The sequence below is a fragment of the Mercenaria mercenaria genome, chromosome 6, assembly GCF_021730395.1.
Source record: "Mercenaria mercenaria strain notata chromosome 6, MADL_Memer_1, whole genome shotgun sequence".
NCBI classification, from domain to species: Eukaryota; Metazoa; Mollusca; class Bivalvia; order Venerida; family Veneridae; genus Mercenaria; species Mercenaria mercenaria.
In genome coordinates, this window is record NC_069366.1 from 59,497 (window position 1) to 73,462 (window position 13,966).

At 34.1% G+C, this 13,966-nt stretch overlaps 1 protein-coding gene across 2 annotated transcripts in view; it reads right to left on the reverse strand.

Annotated features, from left to right (window-relative positions):
• Nucleotides 1-603: 603 nt before the first annotated feature.
• The window catches only part of LOC123549815 (uncharacterized), a 30,956-nt gene continuing 17,593 nt past the window's right edge, over nt 604-13,966 (reverse strand). The window contains exons 4-6 of one of the 2 annotated variants that reach the window (XM_053544917.1): nt 9,923-10,166; nt 8,260-8,420; nt 604-5,251 (exon numbers count right to left, since the gene is read on the reverse strand). In XM_053544917.1, the coding sequence (XP_053400892.1) occupies nt 10,084-10,166 (83 nt within the window). In that variant the 3' untranslated portion in view covers nt 604-5,251; nt 8,260-8,420; nt 9,923-10,083. The other variant, XM_053544916.1, reaches the window with a different exon arrangement.

Here is a 13,966-nt window from a genome sequence, read left to right on the forward strand (position 1 = left end):
ACAAACCTCTCCCCTACCTATTCTACATAACAAATGTACCTGTCAACCGATTTACCTTGCTGAATTAGGCCTCTGTTGATTTGACAATGGCACATAGAGCTAGCAGTCGACATTCACAATTTCGCATCTGATCGACTTCAGGACACTTATTCCGTTAAGGTAAGCCGAATGCGTGTTAAAAGTTTTAAAACTGTCCATTCCAGAGCACCAAATCACAAAATTTATATTGAATATCATTCTGAAGAAAAACAGGGCCTTCATGAGACTTACCTTTATTTTAAGATTTTGAGACTGCCTAATTCGCATCTAAGACTGGAAACTACCAGCTGCTTCCTAAATATGAGACAAGGAAATGTTTGAATTGGCATGGTCTAATTTTTGGCCAGTACTGGTCTGGCCTGGTCATGCCTGCTATCTTAAGAAAAATATGAGAATACACACAGGGGAGAATAGTTTTAAATGTTATTCGTAATTATGCCCATTATTCAAGCGTTATCTATAGAAAAAAATGGAGAAAACACCTTAACCTTTACCCTGCTAAATTTATGGCCAGGCAGTCTCATACTAAAATGCATATTGTTCGTTGGACAAAAGAACAAACACTTTCCAACTCAATGTTTTTATTCAACAACCAGTACTGATCAATTCACTCACACAAACATTGTTACATGTATACAGGAGATCACAAAACTAAGAAATGATGACATCACGTTTCTAGTCACAAAATAGAGTTTAAATAGGAAATAGCGAAGCAAAGAAACAACAATAATAATAAAAAGCAATGAAACAGAATAGCCTGCAAGCAAAATGCTATATAACATTTGTCACATTTTTTGTTCATTCAGCATAGCGTGTATGCCTTGAATTTTAAATACAAAGCATCTCTTTCAAAGACTGATTGGCGAAAATAGGATGATATCAAAATTTTAATTGTAGGGTCGAAAGTGAATTAGATTATTCAAATATTCTGCTTCAACGTCTCACAGAAAAGGTACACGGGAAGGAAATAATAATTAACATTCAAACATTTTAACTAAATATTTTGCATTGATGCTAACTACGAAAGTATCTATTCAATCAAACTACCAAAGGAAATAAAAAAGATCCCGTCAGTGGCCAAGTATGGTTAAAAGTACAATGAAAAATATATGTAACGATAAATTAAAAATGCTTTAAAGATTTTGAACATTTAAAACAAATCATATATCAGTACTCTTTGAGTTATTTATAAAATTATTTGATATCTATTGTGTGTTATTGTAAACCTAAAGCTACGAAGAAACATTGTTATAAATATACGAATTTTAACAGTAATGAATAGATCTATTACATAACTACACAACCAAAAAGCTTTTTTAAAAAATTGGTTCTAATAAAAACAATGTATTTTTATGCTTTACACAATTACTTACTATAACAACCTTGTCTGTAAACTATAAAAAACTAACAAACGTAATTCTAAATTTATCTATTCACTTTAATGAAATTAAATCACGGTATATCTGTGTAAATAATAGTTATAAAACAGGGAAAATGGAAAAATATCACAGCTTGACGGAATTAAGGTTTTACCCTTGAAGAAGCATTCTTTGCCTGCAAAAAGCACTTAAATGCACGTGAATTTCAGTCTTTTTCAAAGCTACTTATTCTATATTTATTATGCCCGAAAACCATTCTTCTATATTTAGTAACAATCAATGACCTTGACCCAAGTTACCTAAAATGAAAAAAAGTTGGTCTCAATGGAAGCTACCTATTTACCAGTTTTTGTCTGCTTATTTCATTCCTAACTAAAATCATCGTGAGAAAAATCACTTTTCTATTTGTAGAAACAATGTTCTGTGACCTTGCCCTTGGCAACCCAAAAACATATAAAAGCATAGACTCCATGCAAGCTTCCTACATTCTAAGCATGGATGCAATACCCTTTCCTCGGTGAAGTTATTGAGCAGAAACAATTTTTCTCATTTTTAGTAACAGCTATAAGAAAGCTATATATGTATTAAGCTTGGTCACAGTATCACATAGCAAAAATGGATATAATTATTATAATATATTTGCAAACAATAAATGGCCTGTATAGTAAGCATTATATAAATACTAAGGGCCATAACACATGTACAAAGGGCCATAAATATTGTTTTCCTCATGCAATCAAACTAGAACTTGCAGGGACACATGACTTAATACCAGTTAACATTTCATGTTTTATTGAAATCCTACAAACTGATTTTGCGGTATGACTCCGGACGGACAAAAAATCGAATAAAAACACTATATATGTACTATATATCTAATCTGTCAATAACTATAGTAACAATTTCCTGATTTCTTGCAATTTTCCCTTTCCTTTGTTGTCGTACGATGTGGAGGCCAGTCCCTCTAGAATAAGTAAATGCATGAAAAGAAGACATGCAGATTTTTTTTTTTTGTAAATGGTGTGATACTGTCAGGATATATAGCCCCTTTATTGCTAATTCAAACAGCATGGTAAGTAGCTGGTATTATTTGCAGAAATATTAACTTAAGAAATGATGTATCCTAAACAGTTATTATTTGTCGTTGAATATAGTCATTGTTCGGTGTTCATATGCGAAAGGGCACAGCCAAAGTAATATGATAACATACATCTGAACGACATACAATGATGTTGTTCAAGAGAAAATCGCTGATTGAGAAATATTATTTCAATTCTAACTCATTAACAACGATTATTATCTACAACCTGAGATATATTCACTAAATATTTGCCTGTTTTGTGTGGTTCTCTTTTCAGCGCCGCTATGACGTTTGAAAAATAGTAATGATTGTGACGTACAAACGGTGCATGTGTTGCATAATAACACACCGTTTCATTCTTCTTTGTTAATAGTGAAATAAATCGGGTCGTGTTAGAATAGTCATCTTCAGTAACAAACTTAATAAACACATTTTTATTGCAAATAACATAATCTAAGTAGAATAACTAAATATTAAGTATGCCAGTCTGATATATGCTGACAATACTTGCAAACATTGCATAAATGCAAATATTGCATACTATTATATAATACATTATATTACAATAATATATTGTAACTTAACATGACTGTTTATGTTTTCCTTACAGAAAAAAGGTAGTATGTAAACAACAGTGAATATGTAATACACATATAACTTTGTTTTCATTTTGCAACGAACAATTGCGTATGAATTTTCTACAAAAAATGAAGAGTTAAACATATTCACAACATAGGCACACTGGCATGGTACCAATACACGCAATTGTAAATGTAACACATACACAACCATGAAATAAAATGCAGAAATATGAATTTTGTTTAACATTGGAATAAAACAACATATTTATATCACATGTGCAAATGATTCAATTTCAACAGTTAAACTATTTTGTAAAATACAACATATACAGGAACATAAATCTTGATGTCTTACAGAAAATGATGATTATATTGCAAAATGTATTGATCACTGAATAAAGATTAATGTTCCATAAGGCTTTAAATTTTAACCCTTACCCTGCTAAATTTCTATAATGAACTTTTCCATCTTTCAATTTGGACAGTACCATTAACTGTTAAAGGGGTGTTTACCAAAAATATACTGACTGAATGACGAACAGTGCAGATCTTGATCAGACTGCACGGTTGTGCTGGCTGATTAAGATCTTGCACTGGCCGCAAAGGCAGAATCGATCATGTCCAGCATGATAAGCTTTAAGTTAAAAACAGATCAAACAGCTGTCCAATAGATGTTATTTATAATTACATGGATAGACAATCTGACTAAAGTACTTGATCTTCTAAACGAAGATCTGAGAACGACCCATTCACATTCGTCTTGTGTATATTTTGGATTTCCAATATTGCTATTTTCATTTTCGCAAATCTATCTTTATTTGAACCAATCAGACAACTTGTTCGAATGTCAAAGAGTAAGAAAAAAGAAAAATTTGAAGTCAATCCAGGGCTCGAACCCGGGACCTCTCGCTTACAGAGAAAGTGCCCTACCGACTGAGCTAACCGGCTATCTAATTACTTTCGACATAAAAATTGTAGGTATCAAATACCAAGGCTTTTTAAAGCTTGCAGAATGTTGTAAGTTAGCTTTTGATTGGCTAGCGGAAGGGTCGTCAGAACGAGGCCATCAATAGCTCGTTGTCAGATCCTAAGCGTAGCGTAATAGGAGATGTACTTTAGTCAGATTCACACCCTGGTACCGGCTCCTCCAAAATCGCTTATCAAGCGCTGTATGTGCGAGTGCCACCTGTACTTGGGAGCGTCGGTACCAGGGTGTGAGATTGATGGATAGAAAACCTTACTCACATTACTGCACATGAACATATACAGTTAAAAGCCATAAAGGGAGATAACCAAATTCAGTGGATTAAGGGGACGCATATTGCTACATTCACAGTTCATACAGCAATGCGGAAGGGGTGCATATTCAAGAAATCGATGGTGGGAAAATAAAAAACATATTCCTAAACTGATATAATACTGATGGACACCTGTAATATTCAGTATTTTGTGGATAAGGATGTGGTACTATGAATGTAATAGGAAAACAGAGGTCTTTGTGAAAGTACATTCAACACAAAATATTAAGCTTTTTTATAAGGAAAATACAGGTTTTTTACAATAACAGTGTTCCAAATAATGTTGAAGGGATGAGATTTTCTTTCTAACACACCAGGTTTGCTTAAACATGTAAAAATTTAACGCCACGTCTGTTCATCTCGGGATGGACGCCATATTTCTCATTGATAAAAAATGTAAACAAAAAAATCAGAGTGGGATTAGCATTGTAAGGGCATAACATGACATTCTACACAATGAATACCTTAGAACAGATATCTAAGATGCTACACAGGTCAGGCGGGTTAAATGCATAATGTCGATCACTTGAAATTCATCTTGAAAAGGTGGTTAATTTTAGTTTGTTTACATGGTTTTTAATTTTCCCACGACTTCTCGGCGATTCACTGCAAATGTATTACTGCGCCGGACGAAAGGTAACTCTAATAAACAACGGGAGACAACTTAGGTGTCAGCACGTGTACGATTTTTAAAAAAACATGTCGATGATTATAATTTCTTATCAAATAATGAATCCTATTCAGATATTCGTCTTTAATATTAGAAAATTATTAATTTCTGTGGACATTTGTCAAATAATATTACTTACAGTGGACTACTTTGCGCATCAAACTGGTTTCCGCTTCAGTTCTGAGGCACTTCCGTTATACTTTCTGACAACAATAACAAAACACAAAATGAATCAATAAAGTCACTTATAAACCGACTGCTACTTAAATCAGTGTAAGTAAAGTTGTTGTTACAACATTATACATGTTCGTTACGTTATGAGATAAAGTTTATCTTGAACTGCATAATTCATTAATTACGTTTAGATGATATTGCATTTACAACTTATTTGACTCCGTTTTTTTACGTGAATGACAGCATTCTCGTGCAACTCGTGCAAACAGAGTTATGAAAAGTATGGTGGAGAATTCAAGGACAAATTATAAATGACATTGTGACAAGTGAGGATAACTGTATATTCGTCCAGTTTTGATCATTGACATTCCTGTTGTTTATTAGTAACTTTTGTGAACAAGATTAGAATGTTGCTTTTGCACATATACACATTGATTGGACCTCTCAACCAAATTTCATACCTTATTTTAGGGATTTTCAAGACAATACATTTTCAAAAGTTTGTTGAATGTGTTTTGATATTTAAGTGCATTGTAGTTCATGAATACCAAGTTAAAAATTAATAATGGCAACATTTCTAGGCCTTTATTGTAAGCCACTAGACTTCTGTAACAATAAATGTTTAATGTATTAAGGGGAATATACTCTTTTAGTTTTGTAATGTGGCATTCCTTGACCACCGTATCTTTTCTTATGCACTACTTTGTAAACAAACTAAATAATGTGTTTTAGCTCACATATGCGAACTGAAAAGCAAGACAGTGAACTTATTTCACATTCTTTCTTTAAATTAGAATCTGTAGGACATTGATAAATGTTTGGACAAAGTAAAGCACTATTATGTTCGCACCAAAAAGTCTTAATTGTTGACTTTGAATGTACACAAGAAGTCTTATGTAATTCAACAATAACTTTCTTGTTTCAGTTCTTCTCATTTTTATTTTAGTGAGCAATCCTTTGTGTACTTATAACAGTTGAAACAGTATTCATTTCATTTACCAAAACCTTGTACTTTTTTGCAGGTAAATTTTATAATACCCCACCCACTTTTTTCTAATTTCAAAGTATGCGTCCCCTTAAATAAAACTTTCTACTGTGTTAATCAGTATGCTAACATTTGACAGTTTCAGAGAAAACAATTATCGAAAACAGGATTTAACAAGAAATTAATATATTTTATGTTCATAACAAAACAATGTCTCAGCAGGCATTATGACCCTACCTCAGCAGCCCGAAAAACATCTTCAATACGCCTCAAACGGGAACCAAACAAACGAAGTCATTGGTATAATGTTATAAAAATAGTATCGATGAATATATTTCTTATCCATTTTATCAAAAAGTACGATTCATAAATTTTCCCATAACGTTTAACAATCTGAAACAAAAAGTTGCGATTAATTGATATGATGGATGCAAAGATATAGCAAACACACTAACATGATACAAAAGTGTTATATATTCGTATAATGCGATTTTACATTTTAGTCATCTAATAGTGATTAGTTCACTTAGCTAATGTCCTTAAAATTTGGAAAACTGCTACAGAATGATCTTGCGCTTGTGACAACTCTTCAACAGAAACACGAGGCGGAGGATTTATTTCAAGATGAAAACCAGGCGCATCACCATTGAACACTTTTGCAGCCTCTCTACTTACAGTACTTAGTTATATAGACAGGGCCAAAGTAGCTTACCATCTGCATTGAAGAAAGCAGTTCGTTGAAGGACATACTTAGGGGTCAATCAACAGTTTTGGATTTTTTGGTGTTTATTTCATATAAATTCACCATAATTTCCTCTATCAGATGCAAGAAAAAAAGAACTTAAAAGTTCAAATATAAAACCATTATTTGATGAATTTCCAGAATTAACAGTAGATATTTGACATGTGTTTACAATAACACTCTTCTGAAAAGAACAGCCAGGCTATAAATTTAGTCACCGTATTTATGGACCATCAGCTTAGCATCTCAATAATTATAATGGGTCATTCATAGAGGGAGCGTTAATGGGTGATGTAATGGAAGTTATATGGGTGATTTTCATCAGGTAAATATAAATGATTTTGACTGACTGTCTTGGTGGAGAGGGTTAATTATTTGTGAATAATTATTACTAATGTTCAAATTGTGGATGGAATGGAATAATGAAGTAGTCTGATTCGTTGGCAGAAAAATAAGGGAAGTTCATGCTCTGATGAAGGTATTATACATTTTCTTCGTTTTCTCAGAACAGAAATTCACAACTAATTTTATTTTAATGCGATTTCTCTGTGTGACTGTTACTGTCTTACGTAAGTAGTCTTTCAATACGTCCACAATACCAAATGCAAAATGTTTAAAACTTTAAGAACCCCAGCGGAGAGACAGATCAGGACAAACCATCAGCTCCGGAGACATTAGATGGGCAGACACCATTCCTACCTGTGACCGGGACAGTGGCGAAGTGTTTGATGTGATTCAATTCCATTATTTATGAAGAAATTGCATAAAATTGGCAGTCTGTTCCTTTGAAGGATATTCTATAAAAGTGTATCACAGTTTGTTAATAAATGAACCATTCTTGAATTATATCAATTTTAATTCATTGGGGAAGGAAATAAATACCCACAAATAATCGATCTGTCTGTAAATCTTTTTTCTGGCAATTTAGAGAAAATTTGTGAAACACTTTTGTAGTTTCTGGGCCTCCCATACTGCACACAAAATGTTGGCTCATTGGATGTACTGATGAGAGAGGTGAATCTGTTTGAAGATAACAATAGACTCTTACATAATTTGTTATCTAAAAAGAATCATACTGCATATTAAAATGCTATGAAAATACCGGTAGTACCATGGTATAGTTCAATCTTTCACCTTCATTTTGGTACGCTACACATCATGTTTATTATTCAAAAATAGGAGAAAAATCATGTTAAAGCAGGTCACCCCTCGACCCCTAAGTGTGTCCTTAAATTTATGATCTCTGTTATGTCACTATAAATTGAACTACCTCAATTTAGTGGTAAATATGTTTCAAAACAAAAACTTACATCAGTCAATCTCCTGGGCTGTCTTAAAAGTTACTGAAAACTTCACCACCTTTCGAAACTTTATCGGAGATAACAGCTAAACCCTCTTCAATGTGTACGTCTTCCTCAGGATTGAATGGCTTGTGTTCATCTTCCACGTCATCTGTCTCATCAATATTGGTCTGAAAAGTCCAAAAGAAATATATTAAGTGCTATAAAGTCATCAAGACGTATAAATGTTGCTTTTATAAGGAATAAGATATCCAAACAGTAACAATCCTAAAATGTAGCCGAATGGTCATCTTTCGGCTTAAATATGAATCTGCTTTATTTACCTAAAAATAAATTGTCCAGACATCATTATCATAACATGTGGCCAGTAAAATAGGGGTTTGCATTCAGAAAATAATGTTGAAAATAAATCTTTAATGTCACAGTTGTTTGTATGGAACACAGAACATTTGTATTAAGTGACGCCATCCCCAACCCCTAACCCTCCACCCGCTTTGTCAAACCTTACCCTTTCGCGCCAAGTTGTGTATTCAGTACCTAGTATAAACAATATGTTTTAGTAAGAATGGGCAAAGGGGGAACGATGTTCGGTCTAGTGTAAAAAACAACGACAAAAGTTGGTGGGGGTAAAGTTGTATGGTACAACTGAACAGACTTTGCACTAAAATAGCAGAACAAACTTTGCACTAAAATAGCATGCAAAAAAAATCATTATTAGAACAAATATTTTTTCGGATATAATTAAGATACTCTGTGCCGTTCTGTTGACTGTCTGCATGTTTAGAAGAAAAACAAATACAAATTGACTTAGGCTAAGCCTGCGAGAATATAAAACATAGATCGAAAAAATTACCTCACTTACGTTGTTTGACAAAACAACACTAATCCTGATTAAGTCATAACTGAACAATGTACACATAAAATGTGCAAGCTCATGGCGTTTCAAAATAATATGAACCAAGAATTAACAATCTGAACTGTAGAACAATCAGTATTTTCTGCCATAGTAAATTTCAACATTTAACGCATTTATTTAAAGTGTAAATACACATATATCACAAGAAAACCTAAAAGATGCATTATCAATATTTCAAAACAAACATTAATTCCTAACGTAACACAAAACTATGAAGTATTCAACCATTAGCCCTTTTGATACATATATTGGTAAAGCATCAGTACTTAGAATGATACTGAACGCATGTATTTCAGATACCTCTGAGCGATTCAACATACTTCAAAAAATTAGACAGACTTCATACTAAACTGTCACAGGTCTTTTAAAATTTCAAACTTCTATTTGTCAAAAAAGTTGGGAATCATCCTATCAAAGTAAATTTTATAAGACATTTAGATAACTTAAAAACTCTGATTACCAGTCAAGGAGTTTCTTAGAATGATCTAAAATATAAATGGTACTGTCACATGTTAAAAAGAAACCGAGGAAAACCTTTGTTAGGGATAAGATAACATAGATAGTGCTTGGTATGTGAAGTAACCTGGAATGTGACAGCTAACATACATCCTGGGCATATAATGAGTTTCATATTGCACATGCAAGAAAAAAAACTGCCGTTCATACAGAATCATTATCATAAATAACCAAAATGTCTGTCACTTAGACGGAAAATATTAACAAAATACAAATTAATTTAAAGAAAGCTCAACCTACCTCTTCTATTTCAATGTCGGGCATAGCTGTATGAAGTTCATTGACTGACTCATAAGTGCTGCGTATCGGAGCATGTTTCTGTCGGTATTTGTACCACCAGTAAACAATTACGAACACAAGGACAACCGACAGAACGACAATACTGGCTGCAATCAATCCAATTATAATGTCTTTATTGTCTTGCAAAGCCACTTCAACATCTGATTCTGAGCTCGTAGTGGTAGACATAATCTTATCTTTGTTTCTGTGGTAAATAGAAATCTACTTTTAATAACAATTCTACTGGCGAAGAGTTAAGTTTTCTATTGCACATTTTATAACAGGATGAAGGCGCCCCTGCGTTAATAGGAAATATAGAAACCATTAATTATAAAGCGGGTAGGGACACAGTTAACAGAGCATCATGTATTATTTCTATTGCAGGGGTGAGGTTGTATTACGTATAATTGTTTATTTTCGTGTTAAATTGGATTTTTTGCATGTTAAAACATTTCTCATCTTTGCTTTCAGATTTTACTTATTGTCTCAATTTCAAATATCAGTTGTAATTTCAAATAGCGGATCCATTCATACAAAACTGAGAGGAGTTTGGTTAAAGATATCCAATGACTATCTTTTATCTATAGATATTTACTTCAAATGTATAAAATACTCATCAAACGTATTTAACTTAATTAAATATATAAATTAAGTTTGCACATACAGCGGCTATATTCATAATGAAATTTCGTGCAGTAACAGTTGATTGTCAAAAAAACAAAAAAACAAACAAAAACAGCCATTTTAAAACTGTGATTATTTATACATGTATACAGTGTGTACTATTTTAAACCTAAAGCATAGTACTGTTAGTACGCATAAACTTGTTAATAATTGTTCATGCTTTATATAGAGGATTTTACACGAGTGTCTTTTCATACTGAATTTATTAAAGGAGTTGAATAAAATTATCAAAAGGGAGGCTCTGCCGAGCATTTTATCAATTTAAGTCAACGAGTTTAATCAATTCAATGTGGAAAGACACAAATGTAATATTCTCTTTATTACATGTAAGATTTTCTAGCCGAAACATAAAATTTCTACTTTCTTTTATTATATAAACAAGTCAATTTGACCATCGCCTCCTATACTATAAACGACGTCGACGTCAAAGCTTTATTACACTAGAGTATTATCATGTTTGGTTCCGGGTTTATCCCGCTATCAAAGTTAAAGTGTATTTCTGACAGTCATAGCATCTTTATTTTATTCCGAATCACATCCAAAGGATGTTCATGTGCTACACAAAAACGTCCCATTCATGAACAATGCGGATGAATTGTCAATGAACAAGCAGTTCTTATTCAACCTGCATCCACTCACACTGACCATTTAGATTATATAAGATCAATCAGCCCATGGTTACATCACACGCTGGGTCAGGCAGAGTTCATGTTAGATATGAGGCACATTAAATTTGTATTTGTTTCTCATTCATGTATATTCATAGACTGACATTTAAACAGAAAATAAATTTACCAAAAGCCCGCAACCATCAGACATTTCAAGGCTTCAAACATGTGATAAAAACTATGAACTTTGGATCTAATATACATTTACATTCATCAAGTGGTTCAAGAAAACAAGTCGATTTGAATATTTTTCTATTTTGTAAGCGCCGAGGGTCCCTAAAAATGAACTACTTGATTAAAATTAATGATCTTTAAACCAAGTTTGGTGAAGATTCATCAAATAATTCATGCGAACTTGTTTAAAAATTGTTTCACATTCAGTTCTGGCAGTCCCTAAGCGTGGTCCATACTAGGATGTTACAGATCAAGTTTGGTGAAGGCCCATAGTTTGATTATAAATAAAAGTCGTTTACTGAATGTGAATGTTTTGCGTTTATATTAACTATTGCCTCCCCTTAAAGGGACTAAACACAAATAGAACAAATTTGAGCGAATTCGATGCAAGGACGCTACAGGCCAAGTTTAACGAAGATCCGTCATCTGGTTCATAAAAGCTTTTTCATTTTTAGCTCTGCCGGGTTCTGAAAGAGTCAAAGCGGATCCATTTGCACAACTGTTAGCGAGGACCTTACTCCTGCATTCCAACAAATAACCATGTACCAGAGCCATTTGATCAAGCATCTGCACATCAACAATCAGCTCAACGTATCAAAATTATTCGTGGGGGAATGTACGAAACTAGAAGATGCTTTTGTAGAAAAGCGCATGTCTACCCCAATGCATATTCGTATAGGCAAAAAGTCAAAAGGGGACTGCAGCGAAAGTCAAAGAGACACTGATGGTTGGCTGCAATATGGATCATCTACTTGGCATGCCCAATCATCCAACTAAGTTTCAACACTCTGGGCCTAGTGGTTATCAAGTAATGGATTGGAAACGGTTTTCCGTGTTCAGGCCCCTGTGACCTTGACCTTTGATCGAGTGACCCCAAAATCAGTAGGGGTCATCTACTCTGAAAATGTCCAATCATCCTATTAAGTTTCAACATTCTGGGACAAGTGGTTCTCAAGTTATTGATTGGAAAGATTCTTCTATGTTCAGCCACCTTTGATGGAGTGACCCCAAAAATAATAGGGGTCATCTACTCTGTAAGTCCTATCACCCTATGAAGATTGAAGGTTCTGTGTCAAATGGTTCTCAAGTTATTGACCGGAAATGGATTTCCATGTTCTGTTCGCTGCGACCTTGGCCTTTAATAGAAAGACCCCAAAATCAAAAGGGGCCATCTACTCTGTATGCCAAATCATCCTATTAAGTTTCAATATTTTGGGTCAAGTGGTTCTCAAATTATTGACTGGAAAGAGTTTTCTATGTTCAGCCCCCTGTGACATTGACCTTTAATGATGTGACTACCAAACCAATAGGGTCATCTATTCTGTAAGTCCTATCATCCTATGAAGTTTGAAGGTTCTAGGTCAAATGGGTCTCAAGTTCTTGACCGGAAATGGATTTCCATGTTTTGTCTGCTGCGACTTTGACCTTTAATAGAGTGACTCCAAAATCAATAGGGGTCATCTACTTTGCATGTCAAATCATCCTATGAAGTTTCAACATTCTGAGTCAAGTGGTTCTCAAGTTATTGATCGGAAATGGTTTTCCATGTTCAAGCCCCTGTGACCTTGACCTTTAATAGCGCGACCCTAAAATCAATAGGCGTCATCTACTCAGCAAGTCCAATCATCCTTTGAAGTTTCAACATTCCGGGTCAAGTGGTTCTCAAGTTATCGATCGAAAATGGTTTTCCATGTTCAAGCCCCTGTGACCTTGACCTTTAACAGAGTGACCCCAAGATCATTAGGGATCATCTACTCTGCATGATTAATCATCCTATGAAGTTTCAACATTCTGGGTCAAGTGGTTCTCAAGTTATTGATCGGAAATGGTTTTCCATGTTCAAGCCCCAGTGACCTTGACCTTTGATGTGGTGATCCCAAAAACATTAGGGGTCGTCTATGCATGATATAAAAAGTTCTTAAACAGACGGATATGGGTACACAGTTATCAGATCAATCATATGACTCAAAGTGATCAGCGGGTTTCCCGCCTAGGAAAACCACGTTCTAATAATAGGTACATATATAAATACGTTGACGAGGACGAAACGATACAGTGGCAACCGATAGACGTCAAAATGTTTAAAAAATGTTGTGTTAGATCTCATTTATAGGACTAAGCTCCCTAGAAACGCTTAAAAGATATAATTGTTCCTTCTCTCGAGAAGTAACACTTAGAATTGGTAAGTCACACATGACTGAGCAACTGACCTGTTGTCATTGCAAGCTGGCCAATCAAATTCCGTGACCTTAGACATAACCTCTGACGTTAAAGTTATTAACTTATTATTTTTCTAATTGAGGTGACTCTCTGACTGAACGCGCTCCGCGGATTACATATTACTAAACCAAAGGATGGAAAAGTGGCGTTGTTGAAACACACCAAACATCTTGTTTGTCACAAAGGTTCGTTACCCTCGAATGTATGGTCAATATGTGGAAACAAAGCCCATTGCGACCCTCTCATTGTGCTCAACAAC